Source organism: Oncorhynchus keta, chromosome 28 (genome assembly GCF_023373465.1).
Source record: "Oncorhynchus keta strain PuntledgeMale-10-30-2019 chromosome 28, Oket_V2, whole genome shotgun sequence".
Lineage (NCBI taxonomy): Eukaryota > Metazoa > Chordata > Actinopteri > Salmoniformes > Salmonidae > Oncorhynchus > Oncorhynchus keta.
In genome coordinates, this window is record NC_068448.1 from 29,987,779 (window position 1) to 30,008,454 (window position 20,676).

The 20,676-nt window shown below is 43.3% G+C and overlaps 1 protein-coding gene across 3 annotated transcripts in view; it reads left to right on the plus strand.

The window, feature by feature from the left end:
- The window catches only part of chl1a (cell adhesion molecule L1-like a), a 138,820-nt gene that overhangs the window by 64,182 nt on the left and 53,962 nt on the right, over positions 1 to 20,676 (plus strand). For all 3 annotated transcript variants that reach the window (XM_035740681.2, XM_035740679.2, XM_035740680.2), the window contains exons 9-15: positions 5,749 to 5,883; positions 6,308 to 6,448; positions 15,763 to 15,874; positions 16,732 to 16,898; positions 17,262 to 17,424; positions 17,619 to 17,743; positions 18,216 to 18,317. In XM_035740681.2, coding sequence (XP_035596574.1) covers positions 5,749 to 5,883; positions 6,308 to 6,448; positions 15,763 to 15,874; positions 16,732 to 16,898; positions 17,262 to 17,424; positions 17,619 to 17,743; positions 18,216 to 18,317 — 945 coding nt within the window. The remainder of the gene's footprint in view (positions 1 to 5,748; positions 5,884 to 6,307; positions 6,449 to 15,762; positions 15,875 to 16,731; positions 16,899 to 17,261; positions 17,425 to 17,618; positions 17,744 to 18,215; positions 18,318 to 20,676) is intronic.

Genomic DNA, 20,676 nt, shown 5'->3' on the forward strand with positions numbered 1-20,676 from the left:
TTTGTGTTCTTGGGCCCAGGGACTATGGTGGTCTGCTTGAAGCATGTTGGTATTACAGACTCAATCAGGGACATGTTGAAAATGTCAGTGAAGACACCTGCCAGTTGGTCACCACATGCCCGGAGCACACGTCCCGGTAATCCGTCTGGCCCCGCAGCCTGTATGTTAACCTGTTTAAGGTCTTACTCACTTCGGCTACGGAGAGCGTGATCACACAGTTGTCCGGAACAGTTGATGCTCTCATGCATGCCTCAGTGTTGCTTGCCTCGAAGCGAGCATAGAAATGATTTAGCTCATCTGGTAGGCTCGTGTCACTGGTCAGCTCGCGGCTGTGCTTCCCTTTCTAGTCTGTAATAGTTTGCAAGCCCTGCCACATCCGACGAGCGTTGGAGCCGGTGTAGTATGATTCAATCTTAGCCCTGTATTGACGATTTGCCTGTTTGACGTTTCATCGATTTCTTGTAAGCTTCCGGGTTTGAGTCTCACACCTTGAAACCGGCAGCTCTACCCTTTAGCTCAGTGCGAATGTTGCTTGTAATCCATGCCTTCTGGTTGGGGTGTGTACGTACAGTCACTGTGGGGACGACGTCCTCAATGCACTTATTGATGAAGCCAGTGACTGATGTGGTGTATTCCTCAATGTCATCGGAAGAATTCTGGAACATGTTCCAGTCTGTGATAGCAAAGCAGTCCTGTAGTTTAGCATCTGCTTCATCTGACCATTTTTTTATAGACCGAGTCACTGGTGCTTCCTGCTTTAATTTTTGCTTGTAAGCAGGAATCAGGAGGATAGTTGTGGTTCGATTTACCAAATGGAGGGTGAGGGAGAGCTTTGTACGCGTCTCTGTGTGTGGAGTACAGCTGATCTAGAATTTTTTTCCCTCTGGTTGCACATTTAACATGTTGATATATATTTGGTAGGACAGATCTAAAGTTTCCCTGCATTAAAGTCTCCGACCACTAGGAGCGCCGCCTCTGGGTGAGTGGATTCCAGCATCTGTCTGTGGTGGTAAATAAACAGCCACGAAAAGTATAGCTGAGAACTCTCTAGGCAAGTAGTGTAGCCTGCAGTTTATCAAATATACTCTACTTCAGGCGAGCAAAATCTTGAGACTTCCTTAGATTTCGTGTACCAGCTGTTGTTTACAAACATGCACAGACCGCCACCCCTCGTCTTACAACCAGACCGTCACCCCTCATGTGTTGTTCTATCTTGCCATTGCAGCGTGTATCCTGCTAGCTGAATATCCATGTCATCATTCAGCCAGGATTTCGTAAAGCATAGGATATTACAGTTTTTGATGTCCCGTTGGTAGGATATTCGTCTGCTAAATGGCATATATTATTATTATTATTATCTTACCTCATCTAGTTTATTGTTCAATGATTGCATGTTGGCGAGTAATATTGACGGTAACGGCAGCTTTCCTAGTTGTCTTCTGCGGGTCCAGACGAGGCATCTGGCTCTTCGTCCTCTGCATCGCGTCCTTTTGCAAATAATTGGGATGTCTGCCCTGTGGGGTGTTTGGAGAATATTGTGTGAGTCCTGCTTGCTGCTGTTGTTGTTGTTGTTGAAGAAATCTTTGTCTAATTCAAGGTGAGTGATCACTGTCCTGATATCCAGAAGCTCTTTTCTTCCGTAAGATACGGTTACAGAAACATTATGTACAAAATCATTTACAAATATTGCGACAAAACGCACATAATAGCAAAATTGGTTTGGAGCCCGTAAAACGGCGGCCATCTCCTCTGTTGCCATTCTTTGTGTTCCTATATAAGAGCAACGTCAACTAACCAACATTGCGACCAGGAATACGACTTTCCCGAAGCGGAACCTCTGTTCGGACCACCACCCAGGACAATAGATCTGATCCCCGTAGGCGACCCAAAACAACGGCGCCACAGAAGGGGCAGACGGAACGATCTTCTGTTCAGGCTCCATAGACGGACTCACCGCTCCCGAGTATACTTCCCTCCAATGTCCAGTCACTTGACAAGAAGGTAGATGAAATTCGAGCAAGAGTTGCTTTCCAGAGAGACATCAGAGATTGTAAAATTCAATCTACGGCCCTGAAATACCTTCGCTGGACTCTGTAAACTGGAAACCATAAACTCTGAGGCTGCATTTATTGTAGCTGGAGATTTTAACAAAGCTAATCTTAAAACAAGGCTCCCTACATTTTGTCAGCATATCAAATGTGCGACTCGAGCTGGCAGCTTTATATATGCCATTATATATGCCATTTAGCAGACGCTTTTATCCAAAGCGACTTACAGTCATGTGTGCATACATTCTACGTATGGGTGGGCCCGGGGATCGAACCCACTACCCTGGCGTTACAAGCGCCATGCTTTACCAACTGAGCTACAGAAGGACCATTCTGGATCATTGCTACTCTAACTTCCACGACGCATACAAATCCCTCCCCCACCCTCCTTTCGGCAATCTGACCACCACTCCATTTTGTTGCTCCATCCTATAGACAGAAACTGAAACAGGAAACGCCCGTGTTCAGGTCTGTTCAATGCTGGTCTGACCAATCGGATTCCACGCTTCAAGATTGCTTCGATCACGTGGACTGGGATATGTTTCGGATAGCCTCAGACAACAACCTTGATGTATACACCGACTCGGTGAGCGAGTTTATTAGCAAGTGCATCGGTGATGTTATACCCACGGTGACTATTAAAACATTCCCGAGCCAGAAACTGTGGATTGATGGCAGCATTCATGCAAAACTGAAAATGCAGGGTAAGGCGACCGGAAACATGACCGAATACAAACAGTGTTGCTATTCCCTCCGCAAGGCAATCAAACAAGCTAAGCGTCAGTATAGAGACAAAGTAGATTCGCAATTCACCTGCTCAAACACAAGATGTATGTGGCAGTGTCTACAGTCAATCACGGATTACAAAAAGAAAACCAGCCCCATCGCAGACACTGACGTCTTGCTGCCAGACAAATTAAACAACTTATTTGCCCGCTTTGAGGACAATACAGTGCCACTGACACCAAAACCTGTAGACTCTCCATCACCGTAGCCAATGTGAGTAAAACATTTAAACGTGTTAACCCTCGCAAGGTTGCTGGCCCAGACAGCATCCCTAGCCGTGTCCTCAGAGCATGCGCAGACCAGCTGGCTGGTGTGTTTACATATTCAATCAATCCCTATCCCAGTCTGCTGTGCCCACATGCTTCAAGAGGGCCACCATAGTTTCTGTCCCCAAGAAAGCTAAGGTAACTGAGCTAAACGACAATCGCCCCGTAGCACTCACTTCTGTCATCATGAAGTGCTTTGAGAGACTAGTCAAGGATCATATCACCTCCACTCTACCTGATATCCTAGACCCACTCCAATTTGCCAACCACCCCAATAGGTCCACAGACGACGCAATCACAATCACACTGCCCTATCCCATCTGGACAAGAGGATTACCTATGTAAGAATGCTTTTCATTGACTACAGCTCAGCATGGCCATGCACGCCTCCAACTCAATCATCAAATTTGCAGACGACACTACAGTGGTAGGCTTGGTTACCAACAACTACGAGACAGACTACAGAGAGGAGATGAGGGCTCTCAGAGTGTGGTGTGAGGAAAATATCACCACACTCAACGTCAACAAAACAAAGGAGATGATTGTGAACTTCAGGAAACAGCAGAGGGAGCACCCCCATATCCACATCGACGGGACTGTAGTGGAGAAGGTGGAAAGTTTTAAATTCCTCGGCGTACACATCCCAGACAAACTGAAATGGTCCACCCACATAGACTGCATGGTGAAGAAGGCGCAATTCGGCTCTTTAACCTCAGTAGGCTGAAGAAATGTGGCTTGTCACCTAAAACACTCACAAACTTTTACAGATGCACAATCGAGATCATCCTGTCTGGCTGTATCACCGCCTGATACGGCAACTGCACCACCCACAACCACAAGGCTCTCCAGACGGTAGTGGGGTCTGCACAACACATCACCGGGGGAAAACTACCTGCCCTCCAGGACACCTACATCACCCGATGTCACAGGAAGGCCAAGAAGATCATCAAGGAAAAACACCCACCCGAGGCACTGCCTGTTCACCCCGCTATCATCCAGAAGGCGAGGTCAGTACAGGTTTATCAAAGCTGGGACCGAGAGACTGAAAAACAGCTTCAATCTCAAGGCCATCAGACCTTTTAAACCTTTTTTTACCTTTATTTAACTAGGCAAGTCAGGTAAGAACAAATTCTTATTTTCAACTACGGCCTAGGAACAGTGGGTTAACTGCCTGTTCAGGGTCAGAACGACAGATTTGTACCTTGTCAGCTCGGGGATTTGAACTTGCAACCTTCCAGTTACTAGTCCAACGCTCTAACCACTGCCGCCCCAGGTATAAATGTTTCACTAGTCACTTTAAACAATGCCACTTTATATAATGATTATGTACCCTACATTGCTCATCTCATTTGTATATACTGTACTCTATACCATTTACTGCATCTTGCCTATGCCGCACGGCCATCGCTCATCCATCTATTTATATGTACACATTCTTATTTATCCCTTCACACTTGTGTGTATAAGGTAGTTGTTGTGAAACTGTTAGATTACTTTGTAGATATTACTTTACTGTCGGAACTAGAAGCACAAGCATTTCGCTACACTCACATTAACATATGCTAACCATGTGTATGTGACCAATAAAATTAGATTTGATTTAGAGACTTGTCCCGAAGCGTTGTCTTGGCTGTGTGGTCAGGGTCATTGGATGCTGAACCCCAAGTCTGAAGTCCTGAGCGCTCTGGAGCAGATCTCTCTCTGTACTTTGCTATGTTTATCTTTCGCTCGATCCTGACTAGTCTCCCAGTCCCTGCCGCTGAAAAACATCCCCACAGCATGATGCTGCTACCAGCATGCTTCACCAAAGGGATGGTGACCGGTTTCCTCCAGATGTGACCCTTGACATTTAGGCCAAAGAGGTCAATCTTGGTTTCAATAGAGCAGAGAATCTTGTTTGTCATGGTCAGTGTCCTTTAGGTGTCTTTTGGCAAACTCCATGCGGGCTGTCATGTGCCTTGTACTGAGGAGTGGCTTCCCGTCTGGCCACTGTACAATAAAGGCCTGATTGGTGGAGTGCTGCAGAGATGGCTGTCCTTCTGGAAGGTTCTCCCATCTCCACAGAGGAAATCTGGAGCTCTGTCAGTGACCATCGGGTTCTTGGTCACCTCCCTGACCAAGGCCCTTCTCCCCCGATTGCTCAGTTTGGCCGGGCAGCCAGCTCGAGGAAGAGTCTTGGTGATTCCAAACTTCTTCCATTTAAGAATGATGGAGGCCACTGTGTTCTTGGGGACCTTCAATGCTGCATGCAATTTTTGGTACCCTTCCCCAGATCTGTACCTCGACACAATCCTGTCTAGGAGCTGTACGGACAATTCCTTCGAGCTCATGGTGTGGTTTTTGCTCTGACATGCACTGTAAACTGTGTGACCTTATATGGACTGGTGCGTGCCTTTCCAAATCATATCCAATCAATTGAATTTACCACAGGAGGACTCCAAGTTTAACCCCAAGCTCAATTTTGAGTATCTGTTTTTGTATAAATCTGCAAACAATTCTAAAAACTTGTTTTCACTTATTATTGGGTATTGTGTGGAGATTGATGTGAAACATGTTTTAGTCCCTTTTAGAATAAGGCTGTAATGTAGCAAAATGTTGAAAAGGTCAAGGAGTCTGAATACTTTCCGAATGCACTGTATGTCTCACAGAGCCACCAAGATGGCAGCCGGAGCCACCCAAGGGCCAGTTGGCTGTTGTTGGCTCTGACGTGCACATCAAGTGCTCTGCCTCGGGAAAGCCAAGGCCGGTTATCTCATGGAGGAAGAACGGACAGCCTCTGGACGGTGAGTGACCTCTAACATATGAAACCTGACCTCTGTCCTTGCCGGTTACTTCAGTGCCCAGTCCACCCACTTCACTTGACTATATAGGATACAATATTATCTTTGTAGTTTTGTGTAATACAATAGTCATTCCACTGTGTTGCATTTGGTCCAGTTGTTGCTCAGCATCCTATAAATCAAATCACATTGATTTTGTTCACATGCGCTGAGTACAACAGATGTAGACTTTACTGTGAAATGCTTACGTACGAGCCCTTTCCCAACAATGCAGTTAAAAAGTAAGAAAATTAAAATAGATAAAATAAAATAGTAGCCCAATAAAATAACAATAATCAGGCAATATACAGGCCAGATACAAAGACTGCCAGTACTATATAATCTGTATTCGTGTTTGGTTTTAAGCATTTCTTTCTGGTTCTTTCAGATGGCCCGTCATCGAACAGACAAGTGCTTGATGACACCATGGTGTTGCACAGGGCCAGGCCTGAGGACAGTGCCGTCTACCAGTGTGAAGTCTCCAACAGACATGGCACCATCCTGGCTAATGCTAACATCATGATCATAAGTCAGTACTGGACATTAGCACTTTGTGTGTGTGTATTTGTATTTATTAAAGCAGCAGCTACACTTCCTGGGGTCCAGCAAAATTAAGGCAGTTTATACAATTTTAAAACATTACAATACATTCACAGATTTCACAACACACTGTGTGCCCTCAGGCCCCTACTCCACCACATAACTACAGTACTAAATCCACGTGTGTGTGTGACTGTATGCATGTGTCTGCGCCAATGTTTGTTGTTTCACAGTCCCCACTGTTCCATAAGATGTTTTTTTCATGTTTTGCATCAGTTACTTGATGTGGAATAGAGTTCCATGTAGTCATGGCTCTATGTAGTACTGTGTGCCTCCCATAGTCTGTTCTGGACTTGGGGACTGTGAAGAGACCTCTTGTGGCATGTCTTGTGGGGTATGCATGGGTGTTCGAGCTGTGTGCCAGTAGTTTAGACAGACCGCTCGGTGCATTCAACATGTCTCATAAATAAACCTCTCATAAATAAAAGTAGTGATGAAGTCAATCTCTTCTCCACTTTCAGCCAGGAGAGATTGATGTGCATATTATTAATATTAGCTCTCTGTGTACATCCAAGGGCCAGCCGTGCTGCCCTGTTCTGAGCCAACTGCAATTTTCCTAAGTCCGTTTTTTGTGGCACCTGACCACACGACTGAACAGTAGTCAAGGTGTGACAAAACCAGGGCCTGTAGGATCTGCCTTGTTGATAGTGTTGCTAAGAAGGCAGAGCATTGCTTTATTATAGACAGACTTCTCTCCATCTTAGCTACTACTGCATCAATATTTTTTGACAGTTTACAATCTAGTGTTACTCCAAGCAGTTTAGTCATCTCAACTTGCTCAGTTTCCACATTATTTATTACAATATTAAGTTGAGGTTTAGGGTTTAGTGAGTGTTTTGTTCCAAAGACAATGCTTTTAGTTTTAGAAATATTTAGGGCTAACGTATTCCTTACCACCCACTCTGAAACTAACTGCTGCTCTTTGTTGAGTGTTGCAGTCATTTCAGTCGCTGTAGTAGCTGATGTGTATAGTGTTGAGTCATCCGCATACATTGAAACTCTGGCTTTACTCAAAGTCTGTGGCATGTCATTAGTAAAAATTGAAAAAAGCAAGGGGCCTAAACAGCTACCCTGGGGAATTCCAGATTCTAACTGGATTATATTGGATAGGCTTCCATTAAAGAACACCCTCTGTTTTCTGTTAAGCAAGTAAATCTTTATTTATCCACATTATAGCAGGGGGTGTAAAGCCATAACTCATATGCTTTTCTAGCAGCAGGCTATGATCAATAATGTCAAAAGCTGCACTGAAGTCTAACAAGACAGCACCCACAATCAATTATCATCAATTTCTCTCAATCATCAGTCATTTGTGTAAGTGCTGTGCTTGTTGAGTGTCCTTTCCTATAAGCATTCTGAAATTCTGTTATTTGTTTACTGTAAAATAGCATTGTATCTGGTAAAACACAATTCTTTCCAGAAGTTTACTAAGGGTTGGTAACAGGCTGATTGGTCAGCTATTTGAGCTAGTAAAGGGGGCTATACTTTAAAGTTAGTATACTTTACTATTCTTGTGCAGCAGAATGACTTTAGCTTCCCCCCAGGCCTGAGGGCACACGCTCTCTAGTCGGCTTAAATTGAAGATGTGGTAATATCGTCTGCTATTATCCTCAGTAATTTTCCATCTAGATTGTCAGATCCCGGTGGCTTGTCATTGTTGATCGACAACAATTATTTTTTTTACCTCTTCCACACTGACTTTACAGAATTTAAAAGTGCAATTATTGTCTTTCATAATTTGGTCTGATATACTTGGATGTGTTGTGTCAGCATTTGTTGCTGGCATGTCATCCCTAAGTTTGCTTATCTTGCCAATGAAAGTAGTTTGCAATATCAGCTTTGTGATGAATGAGCCATCTGATTCAGTGAAGGAGCCGAGTTGGCTTTTTTTCCAAAAATTTCATTTAAGGTGCCCCAAAGCTTTTTATTATCTTTGTTTCATAGTGTAGTTTATTTTTATTTAGTTTAGTCACATGATTTCTTAATTTGCAGTATGTTTGCCAATCAGCTGCTAGACTTAATTGCCATACATTTACATTTACATTTAAGTCATTTAGCAGACGCTCTTATCCAGAGCGACTTACAAATTGGTGCATTCACCTTATGACATCCAGTGGAACAGCCACTTTACAATAGTGCATCTAAATCTTTTAAGGGGGGTGAGAAGGATTACTTTATCCTATCCTAGGTATTCCTTAAAGAGGTGGGGTTTCAGGTGTCTCCGGAAGGTGGTGATTGACTCTGCTGTCCTGGCGTCGTGAGGGAGTGTGTTCCACCATTGGGGAGCCAGAGCAGCGAACAGTTTTGACTGGGCTGAGCGGGAACTGTACTTCCTCAGTGGTAGGGAGGCGAGCAGGCCAGAGGTGGATGAACGCAGTGCCCTTGTTTGGGTGTAGGGCCTGATCAGAGCCTGGAGGTACTGAGGTGCCGTTCCCCTCACAGCTCCGTAGGCAAGCACCATGGTCTTGTAGCGGATGCGAGCTTCAACTGGAAGCCAGTGGAGAGAGCGGAGGAGCGGGGTGACGTGAGAGAACTTGGGAAGGTTGAACACCAGACGGGCTGCGGCGTTCTGGATGAGTTGTAGGGGTTTAATGGCACAGGCAGGGAGCCCAGCCAACAGCGAGTTGCAGTAATCCAGACGGGAGATGACAAGTGCCTGGATTAGGACCTGCGCCGCTTCCTGTGTGAGGCAGGGTCGTACTCTGCGGATGTTGTAGAGCATGAACCAACAGGAACGGGCCACCGCCTTGATGTTAGTTGAGTTCATACCTTTTGACTCATCCCTCTCAACCATAACATTTTTAAATTCCTCATCAATTCAAGGGGATTCAACACTTTTTTTCTTAATGGGTGCGTGCTTATTAGTAACTGGAGGCACTGGTTACAGTTTTTTCCTGAGTGTGTGTGTGTGTGTGTGTGTGTGTGTGTGTGTGTGTGTGTGTGTGTGTGTGTGTGTGTGTGTGTGTGTGTGTGTGTGTGTGTGTGTGTGTGTGTGTGTGTGTGTGTGTGTGTGTGTGTGTGTGTGTGTGTGTGTGTGTGTGGCTATAGCACACAGCCCTGGTTCACCCAGAAGTCTGATAGGGAGTTTATGGATGTCATATCCATATAAATATATTATTACACATTTATACAACGGGTGGTTTGGAATTCCCATTGTTAGAGCCTCTCCTGCCCATGATATGAGACAACATACATGTATGTACACATGGCCACGTTCATATAAAGTGGCATTGTTTACGTCATTAAATAGCAACCTACTACCACTACTACTTTTAAAATTATAAGTCTTAGCACCTGTAAAGTCATCATGGATGATTTTGAAGTTACTTTTGATTTGTTTTATCCACTAACGTTTGAAGAATGGTGCCAACGAGAAGAGGAGGAGGAAATGAAGCAAGAAGAAGTGCAAGTGGACCAGCAACCTGAGCCTAGCGTTAACGATAGACATGCAGAAATCAGTAGCGCTGCTATAGACGACATAGAAAAGGAGAGACATTGGGCAATGAAGTGCTTTCTGGAATGGCTGTCAGAAAAGGGGATAAACATCGATCTGGCAACTGTTTCAAAACAGGAGTTGGGTAATATTCTCTGGAGTTTAAACACCGCTAAGGTAAGAAGACCGATATGGAATCAGCAGCTTTGCTGGACTGCGGGAAGGCCTCAACCGCAACTTAAATGAGCCTCCTTTGAGACGATCTTGGTGTCAGAGATACTGAGTTCCTAAAAGCAAACAATGTCTTTGCTTGTATCATAAAACAGCTGAGAAAGGAGGGCAGGGACAGAACCAGACACCACCCAGCTACAGTGGCTTGTGAAAGTATTCACCCCCCTTGGCATTATTCCTATTTTGTTGCCCTATAAACTGGAATTAATTTTTTTTTTGTTTTTTGGGGGGGGGGGGTTGTATCAGTTGATTTACATAACATGCCTACCACTTTGAAGATGCAAAATATTATTTTATTATGAAACTGACAAGAAATTAGACAAAAAAACTGAAAACTTGAGCATGCGAAACTATTCACCCCCCCAAAGTCAATACCTTGTAGAGCAGCCTTTTGCAGCAATTACAGCTGCAACTCTTGGGGTATGTCTCTGTAAGCTTGGCACATCTAGCCACTGAGATGTTTGCCCATTCTTCAAGGCACAATTGCTCCAGTTCCTTCAAGTTGGATGGGTTCCCCTGGTTTACAGCAATCTTTAAGTCATACCACAGATTCTCTATTGGATTGACATCTGAGCTTTGACTAGGCCATTCCAAGACATTTAAATGTTTCCTTTTAAAGCACTCGAGTGTTACATTGTTCTGCTGGAAGGTGAACCTCCGTCCCAGTCTCAAATCTCTGGAAGACTGAAACAGGTTTCCCTCAAGAATGTCCCTGTATTTAGCGCCATCCATCATTCCTTCAATTCTGACCAGTTTCCCAGTCCCTGCCGATGAAAAACAGGGTGTTCTCAGGGTGATGAAAGGTGTTGGGTTTGTGCCAGATATATTGTTTTCCTTCATGGCAAAAAAGCTCAATTTTAGTCTCATCTACGCAGAGTACTTTCTTCCATATGTTTGGGGAGTCTCCCACATGCTTTTTGGCGAACACCAAACATGTTTGCTTATTTTTTTCCTTTAAACAATGGCTTTTTTCTGGCCACTCTTCTGTAAAGCCCAACTTTGTGGAGTGTATGGCTTAAAGTAGTCCTATGGACAGATACTCCAATCTCCACTGTGGAGCTTTGCAGCTCCTTCAGGGTTATCTTTAGTCTCTTTGTTGCCTCTCTTAAGGGGCTTCATAGCAAAGGGGGTGAATACATATGCATGCACCACTTTTCAGTTTTTTTAAATAAAAAAACAAATATTTGAAACAAGTAATTTTTTTCCATTTCACTTCAGCAATTTGGACTATTTTGTGTATGTCCATTACATGAAATCCAAATAAAAATACATTTAAATTACAGGTTGTAATGCAACAAAATAGGAAAAACACCAAGGATGATGAATATTTTTGCAAGGCACTGTATAACACAGAAGGACCTAAAAATCCTCTGTGAGTCTGAAGCCTTGAGCCCTGCCAACCATACGATTACTGAATAAGGTGTGGTTAGTTTTGCAGTTGCGCTCTGGCCGAAGAGGCAACGAAGGAAATCGCAAACTGAAGCCAGACTCATTCATAATAATACAAATATGGATCGAGATACGCAACACTAAGTTTCAATGAAGAAACCAAGGACTACAAAAATCGACTGGAAAGAGACGGAGAGAATCGTTGAGGCTTTATGTATGAAAACCTAGGGAACGAGCTCTGCACGATGGCATCCCTATAAAAATATATCTCTAAATTACATGAACATGCCCTAGCCTTTTATCTATACACCAGAAGAAAGCTCTCTGATGATGACAACCTGTTATATACCATGGAGTCAATGGGACACCCTTTCATCAATGCTGCCCCATCTGTGCAAGGTATACATTTTTTTCAAATAGCTAGGCTGCTATGCGGTATATGAATAGAATAGAAAATATATTGTCATTCGGGGTTGGATAGGTTACTTTCTAAAAGTACTCAGTAATGTAATCTGATTACATTCAGTTACTTTTTAAAGATGACTTTCCCTTTGAGAGGCATTAGAAGAAGACAAAAATGTATGTTACCAATTGAATGACATCTTTTGCAGGATAAATCAATGTTAAAGTTTACATAGCTGGCCTTATATGGATGCACATTTATACTTTACGGGTTGGTTATGTGGGCTTCTTCTAACCCATCACTTTCTACTACATATAATACGATTACATTTTATCTTTACATGAATATATATAATTTATAAGTCCAAAAATGGATGTAGCAACTACAGATTGCCCCTTTAAGTCTATCCAAAGTGTGTGAGTTTGAGCATGTGCCCATTAGGCCTATGGATGTAATTATTTATCAGCATTAATTTAATTTGAGCATTAAAAGCCCCACTTTTATTCCATGGGCCGGGATTCGCACTATGCAGATGTTGCAAGCATGCATTTTTCACTAGCTGTCTGTCACGTTGTATAGTGATTGGAGACAGGTGCACGAATATGACATAGGGTTTTTTAATTTCACTACCCAAAAGCGTACGTCATGAACATGACGGGGACAAAGTCCAAAACAAACACGTGTATATGTATATGTGTCTATATATACACACGTGTGTGTATATACATACTTACATACATACATACATACATACATACATACATACATACATACATACATACATACATACATACATACATACATACATACATACATACATACATACATACATACATACATACATACATACATACACAGTTGAAGTCAGAAGTTTACATACACTTATGTTGGAGTCAATTAAACTTGTTTTTCAACCACTCTACAAATTTCTTGTTTACAAACTATAGTTTTGGCAAGTCGGTTAGGACTTCTACTTTGTGCATGACAACAAGTAATTTTTCAAAAAATTGTTTACAGACAGATTATTTCACTTATAATTAACTATCAAATGTTATTGGTCACATACACATACGTATCACAATTCCAGTGGGTCAGAAGTTTACATACACTAAGTTGACTGTGTCTTTAAACAGCTTAGAAAATTCCATAAAATGATGTTATGGCTTTAGAAGCTTCTGATAGGCTAATTGACATAATTTGAGTCAATTGGATATGTACCTGTGGATGTATTTCAAGGACTACCTTCAAACTCAGTGCCTCTTTGCTTGACATCATGGGAAAATCAAAAGAAATCAACCAAGACCTCAGCAAAAATATTGTAGACCTTCACAAGTCTGGTTCATTCTTGGGAGCAATTTCCAAATGCCTGAAGCTACCACGTTCATCTGTACGCAGCCGTCATACCACTCAGGAAGGTGGCTCGTTCGGTCTCCTAGAGATGAACGTACTTTGGTGCGAAAGGTGCAAATCAATCCCAGAACAGCAGCAAAGGACCTTGTGAAGGTGCTGGAGGAAACCGGTACAAAAGTATCTATATCCACAGTAAAACGAGTCTTATATCGACATAACGTGAAAGGCCACTCAGCAAGGAAGATGCCACTGCTCCAAAACCGCAATAAAAAAGACAGACTATGGTTTGCAACTGCACATGGGGACAAAGATCGTACTTTTTGGAGAAATGTCCTCTGGTCTGATGAAACAAAAATAGAACTGTTTGGCCATTATGACCATCTTTATGTTTGGAGAAAAAGGGGGAGGCTTGCAAGCCGAAGAACACCATCCCAACCGTGAAGCACGGGGGTGGCAGCATGATGTTGTGGGGGTGCTTTGCTGCAGGAGGGACTGGTGAACTTCACAAAATAGATGGCATCATGAAGCAGGAAAATTATGTACATATATTGAAGCAACATCTCAAGATCAGTCAGGAAGTTAAAGCTTGGTCGCAAATGGGTCTTCCATATTGACAATAACCCCAAGCATACTTCCAAAGTTGTGACAAAATGGCTTAAGGGCAACAAGGTCAAGCTATTGGAGTGGCCATCACAAGCCCTGACCTCAATCCTATAGAACATTTGTGGGCAGAACTGAAAAGGTGTGTGCGAGCAAGGAGGCCTACAAACCTGACTCAGTTACACCAGCTCTGTCAGGAGGAATTGGTCAACATTCACCCAACCTATTGTGGGAAGCTTGTGGAAGGCTACCTGAAACGTTTGACCCAAGTTAAACAATATAAAGGCAATGCTACCAAATACCTACCGCACCAGCATATGGTCTCACAAGGGGTCTGAGGATCTCATCTCGATACCTAATGGCAGTCAGGCTACCTCTGGCGAGCACATGGAAGGCTGTGCGGCCCCCCAAAGAAATGCCACCCCACACCATGACTGACCCACCGCTAAACCGGTCATGCTGAAGGATGTTGCAGGCAGCAGAACGTTCTCCACGGCGTCTCCAGACTCTGTCATGTCTGTCACATGTGCTCAGTGTGAACCTGCTTTCATCTGTGAAGAGCACAGCGCGCCAGTGGACAATTTGCCAATCTTGGTGTTCTCTGGCAAATGAAAAACGTCCTGCACGGTGTTGGGCTGTAAGCATAACCCCCACCTGTGGACATTGGGCCCTCATACCACCCTCATGGAATCTGTTTCTGACCGTTTGAGCAGACACATGCACATTTGTGGCCTGCTGGAGGTCATTTTGCAGGGCTCTGGCAGTGCTCCTCCTTGCACAAAGGCGGAGGTAGCGGTCATGCTGCTGGGTTGTTGCCCTCCTACGGCCTCCTCCACGTCTCCTGATGTACCGGCCTGTCTCATGGTAGCGCCTCCATGCTCTGGACACTACGCTGACAGACACAGCAAACCTTCGGCCACAGCTCGCATTGATGTGCCATCCTGGATGAGCTGCACTACCTGAGCCACTTGTGTATGGGTTGTAGACCATGCTACCACTAGAGTGAAAGCACCGCCAACATTCAAAAGTGACCAAAACATCAGCCAGGAAGCATAGGAACTGAGAAGTGGTCTGTGGTCCCCACCTGCAGAACCACTCCTTTATTGGGGGTGTCTTGCTAATTGCCTATAATTTCCACCTGTTGTCTATTCCATTTGCACAACAGCATGTGAAATTTATTGTCAATCAGTGTTGCTTCCTAAGTGGACAGTTTGATTTCACAGAAGTGTGATTGACTTGGAGTTACATTGTGTTGTTTAAGTGTTCCCTTTATTTTTTTGAGCAGTATATTTATGTTCAAAATTTCCATATTTGCATATCCTTGCTTCAGGGCTTGAGCTACAGGCAGTTGGGTATGTCATTTTAGGCGAAAATTGAAAAAAGGGGGCTAATCTTTTAAGAGAACTCGTGGCTTCGCCTCGTGGCTATGACTACATCACAGCCATGATAAAAATGTCATAACACATTGCCTCATGTATTACTGCTTAATTTGACTAATGTTTGATGGATCTGACAGTGATTTCTCCGTAAGATGTACAGTATAATAGTGAGTGTGCTGGCATGTGGGAATGCATGCAAGTGTGTTTATTGTACTGTTGCAACCTCTGCTGGCCACAGAACACACACACAACCAGTCCTATCCGAGAAGCAGAGCAGCATAGCACAAACAGATCATGGACGAGGCTATGCTTGGACATTCCAAGCTAACAATTACTTTTCTCAAACTAGAACAGCTTACCTAAAACCACCCAAATTCTTCCTCATGATAGTATCACCAATAAACCAATCATTAACCTATACCATGGTTGATAGCTTTATGTTTTTGCTTCCCCCATAGATCTCCCACCTCGGATGCTGACTAAGGATTACCAGCGATATTCAGTAGTGCAAGGGAGGGACATCATCATGGACTGCAAAGTATTCAGCTCTCCTCCATCCACTGTTTCCTGGTGAGTTGAGCCACCAGCCTATTTCTCCTCCACTGCTGTTGTTGGTGAACACCTGTAGTGACTGGTATGGAAAGCACTGCAAAAGGTTATCTTCAATAATTAATGTATTTGCCATTACATTTTGACGATCACTTTTTGGTGTGCTGTTCATTTGATTCACTATGAACAAGGATTCAGCACGCATCCAGTTTTGAAGTCAAATTTGTGAGTGAGCGATTTGTTTTTTATTATTGACTTTTATTGTTTATTATTTGGGTGGTGAACAATGCCCGAATCGTCCTTAATTCTTTCTCTGCTGCTGTTTATATATCATACATCACCCTATTCTTCATTTGTCCACCATCTGGGCAGTTCTGTGACACTTTTCCTCTGTTCATCTCCTTATATTCTGATTATCTCTTTCACTAACACCATCCCTAATCCTTCTCTTTTGGTGTTTAGATAGGGAACACTCTCTTAGACCCATTGACCTTGACCCATTCAAATTTCATATAGGACTCATGAGTTCCACTTGTTTCATTCGCCAACACCTTAACAAAATGAGGAAGAGTGCAAACCAACCCTACTGGAAGTTCCACACACAATTCCATTTGCAATTTTAACATGGCATGTTAAATGATTAGATAAACTGTTTTCCAAATGTGTAATGAATTTAGGAACTAAAATTTCACTTCAAACAGGCTTTTCAGGTGTCCTTGAAAGCAAAAACGGGTGGAATGCATTTACAACGTATTAGAATTCAATTTGTGTTGCAATGAAATGTTTTTGTGTAATTATTGTATATCCAATGCAGTTTTAACATGTACATGTCCGGTAGGAAAACAACAAATGGCAACTCTGAAATGCTTGTCTTCTAGGAACAAGGATGACACTACGGAATCTGTTGAGGGGGAACGATTCTCAGTTTTTAAGAATGGATCGCTGCAGATTAACCAGGCAGGGAAAGAAGACAGTAGGGAATATGTATGTTTAGCCACCAATTCGGAGGGAAAATCAGCCATCACAGCCTTGTTGGACGTCAAAGGTATTTCTACACCTTAGACAGCATTGAATGGCTTATCATTAGGTTTTTTTCATTTGCATTTTGAAGGAAATTGGATTTAGGACAAATAATAAGGATGTTGGCTTTCAGCTATATTGCTTTTATTCATCTAGTCCTTTCAGATAAGTGGTGACAGGAAAGGTAGCAGGGAAAATATGGCATTCATTATCCTCCAGACATAGTTCAGTTCAGCCTGTGTAAAATGTCTGTAACTCTCTCTCACCGGACTTACATAGCTACCATGAGACTTCAAATATGGCCCGCGAGACTTTCAAATGTAACTGAACATCAGAAGAGTTTAAGATCTTGTTTTATTCACCCGGTAAATGTATTTGTATGTTTCAGATCCCACCCAAATCGTGGAGCCGCCGCAGGACCTGCACATATTAAGTGGAACCACAGCCCAGCTTACATGCCAAGCAGAGTATGATATATCTCTTAGGAACGAGTTTCAAATAGTCTGGAGCAAGGATGGGGAAGAGATACCCCCATTCACAGAACAGTCCAGGTAAGATACCCTAATGGGATTGTTACCCCATTTTGTATTCATCACTATACTATTACAAGAGTGTAGGAAGTTGGATCACCTCACAAAGATTACGGAAATATTCATAGAAACCACCTATTAAGATTGACAGCTTTACCAATGATACAAGTGAATGTATTATGAGTCTCTCTTTATAAATGTGATTTTATTATTAGATATTTTCTGGATGATGGAATGCTACAAATTATCAATGTAAACCAAAGCGACAAGGGAACATACACATGTACCGCCAGAACCAATCTAGACCAGGACACCGCCTCTGCACTTGTTACTGTACTGGGTAAGCAGCATCACTGTCAGTTTCAGTAATGCCATTGTACTACGTCCGTAGTGCTGAAGTGCACAATTCAGGCCCTGGAGGTCCGCAGTCCAGACGGTTTTGATTTATCTTTGGAACCTACAGTGCTTAATAGGGATCTTACTGATTGGCTGAAGAGTGCACCAAGAGTTCACCAAACGGAAGAAAATAGACTGAAAGAGGGAAGGACTAGCTGGACAAAAATGTATAATTTTAGTTTTCCTTTGGAAAAAAACAAACAAATGTTTTGTTTTGCAAAGGAAAACTAAAATTATACATTTTTGTCCATTGCATGCCCCAATGAACATGTCCCAGGTGTCACAGGTAGTCAGTCCCTAGTTACTATATAAGGCGGTCAAAGACGAAATGTAGCAGGAATGCGGTCCTCAAATGACTGAAACTGTGCACCCGACCATCATAATGTGATTACAATGTTGCTGTTATGTTGTTTCAGATGTCCCTGATGCGCCAGAGGATGTGGAGCTGTCTGAACAAAAGACCTGGAGTGTCCGGTTGGCCTGGGTACCCGGTGACGACCACAACAGCTCTGCCACTGGTAGGCCTGGCTACCACAGTCAGCTGTCTTCACCCTCAACCTTTTGCTACAGGAAGGAGAGATGTCCTCAAATGTACACCGTACCTGTGGGACTAGAAAGAGAAGATCAAATGTGGTCCCAGTTTCAGCATACTACAAACATATACTGAACAAAAATATAAACACAACATGCAACAATTTCAAAGATTTTACTGAGTTACAGTTCATATAAGGAAATCAGTCAATTTAAATAAATAAATTAGGCCCTAATCTATGGATTTCACATACAGATATGCATCTGTTGGTCACGGATAACTTTAAAAAAAAAAGTTTGGTCGACACCAGTCAGTATCTGGTGTGACCACCATTTGCCTCATGCAGCGCGGCACATCTCTTTCACATAGAGTTGATCAGGCTGTTGATTGTGACCAAGGAAATTTTGTCCCACTCCTCGTCAATGGCTGTGCGAAGTTGCTGGATATTGGCGGGAACTGGAACACGCTGTTGTGCACATCGATCCAGAGCATCCCAAACGTGCTCAGTGGGTGACATGCAGGAACATGAGGTGATGGCAACAGCGATGGATGAATGGCACAACAATGGGCCTCAGGATCTCATCACGGTATTTCTGTGCATTCAAATTACCATCGATAAAATGGAGTTGTGTTCATTGTCCGTAGCTTGTGCCTGCCCATACCATAACCCCACCGTAACCATGGGGTACTCTCTTCACAGCGTTGGTATCAGCAAATCGATTGCCAACACGACACCATACATGTGATCGGCGGTTGTGAGGCCGGTTGAATGTACTGCTAAATTCTCGAAAACGACATTGGAGGCGGCTCATGGTAGAGAAATTAGCATTCAATTCTCTGGCAACAGCTCTGATGGATATTCCTGCAGTCAGCATGCCAATTGCAGGCTCCCTCACGTTTAACATCTGTGGCCTTGTGTTGTGTGACAAAACTGCACATTTTCGAGTGGCCTTTTATTGTCCCCAGCACAAGGTGCACCTGTCTAATAATTATGCTGTTTAATCAGCTTCTTGATATACCATACCAGTCAGGTGGATGAATTATATTGGCAAACGAGAAATGCTCACTAACAGGGATGTAAACAAATTTTGTGCAAAACATTTGAGAGTAATTCACCTTTTGTGCGTATGTAAAATGTCTGGGATCTTTTATGTCAGTTAATGAAACATGGGACCAACACATTATATGTTTCGTTTATATTTTTGTTCAGTGTACTAAAAACATTGATTGTCATGTAACACTTGGGGGTGTTCTTCCTCAATATACAGTATTATAACCCCTTTCCTGAAACTGTAAAAAGAGATTTCTATAATGTGAAATATATGCACAGACAACCCCTTTCCTGAAACTGTAAAAAGAGATTTCTATAATGTGAAATATATGCACAGACAAGGTACACTATTGTGAAGTTGAAATGTCTAGGAGCAACAACGGCTCAGCCGTGAAGTGGTAGGCCACACAAGCTCACAGAACGGGACCGCCGAGTGCTGAAGCGCGTAGCATGTAAAAATCGCCTGTCCTCAGTTGCAACGCTCACTACCAAGTTCCAGACTGCCTCTGGAAGCAACATCAGTACAATAACTTTTCGCTGAGAGCTTCATGAAATGGGTTTCCATGGCCGAGCAGCCGCACACAAGTGTAAGATCAACATGTGCAATACCAAGCGTCAGCTGGAGTGGTGTAAAGCCGCCATTTTACTCTGCAACAGTGGAAATGCGTTCTCTAGAGTGATGAATCACGCGTTCACCATCTGGCAGTCTGACAGACGAATCTGGTTGCCATGAGAACCCTACCTGCCCGAATCCATAGTGCCACCTGTAAAGTTTGGTGTTGGAGGAATAATGGTCTGTGGCTGTTTTTCATTGTTTAGTCTCCCTTTTTCCAGTGAAGGGAAATCTTAACACTAAAGCATACAATGACATTCTAGACGATTCTGTGCTTCCAGATTTGTGGCAACAGTTTGGGGAAGTACCTTTCCTGTTTCAGCATGACAATGCCCCCGTGCACAAAGCGAGGTCCATACAGAAATGGTTTGCCGAGATCTGTGTGGAAGAACTTGACTGGCCTGCACAGAGCCCTGATCTCAACCCCATCGAACACCTTTGGGATGAATTGGAATGCCGACTGCGAGCCAGGCCTAATCGCCCAACACCAGTGCCCGACCTCACTAATGCTCTTGTGGTTGAATGGAAGCAAGTCCCCGCAGCAATGTTCCAACATCTACTGTGGTGGACAGCCTTCCCAGAAGAGTCGAGGCTGTTATAGCAGCAAAAGGGGAACCAACTCCATATTAATACCCATGATTTTGGAATGATATGTTCGACGAGCATACTTATATACACGTA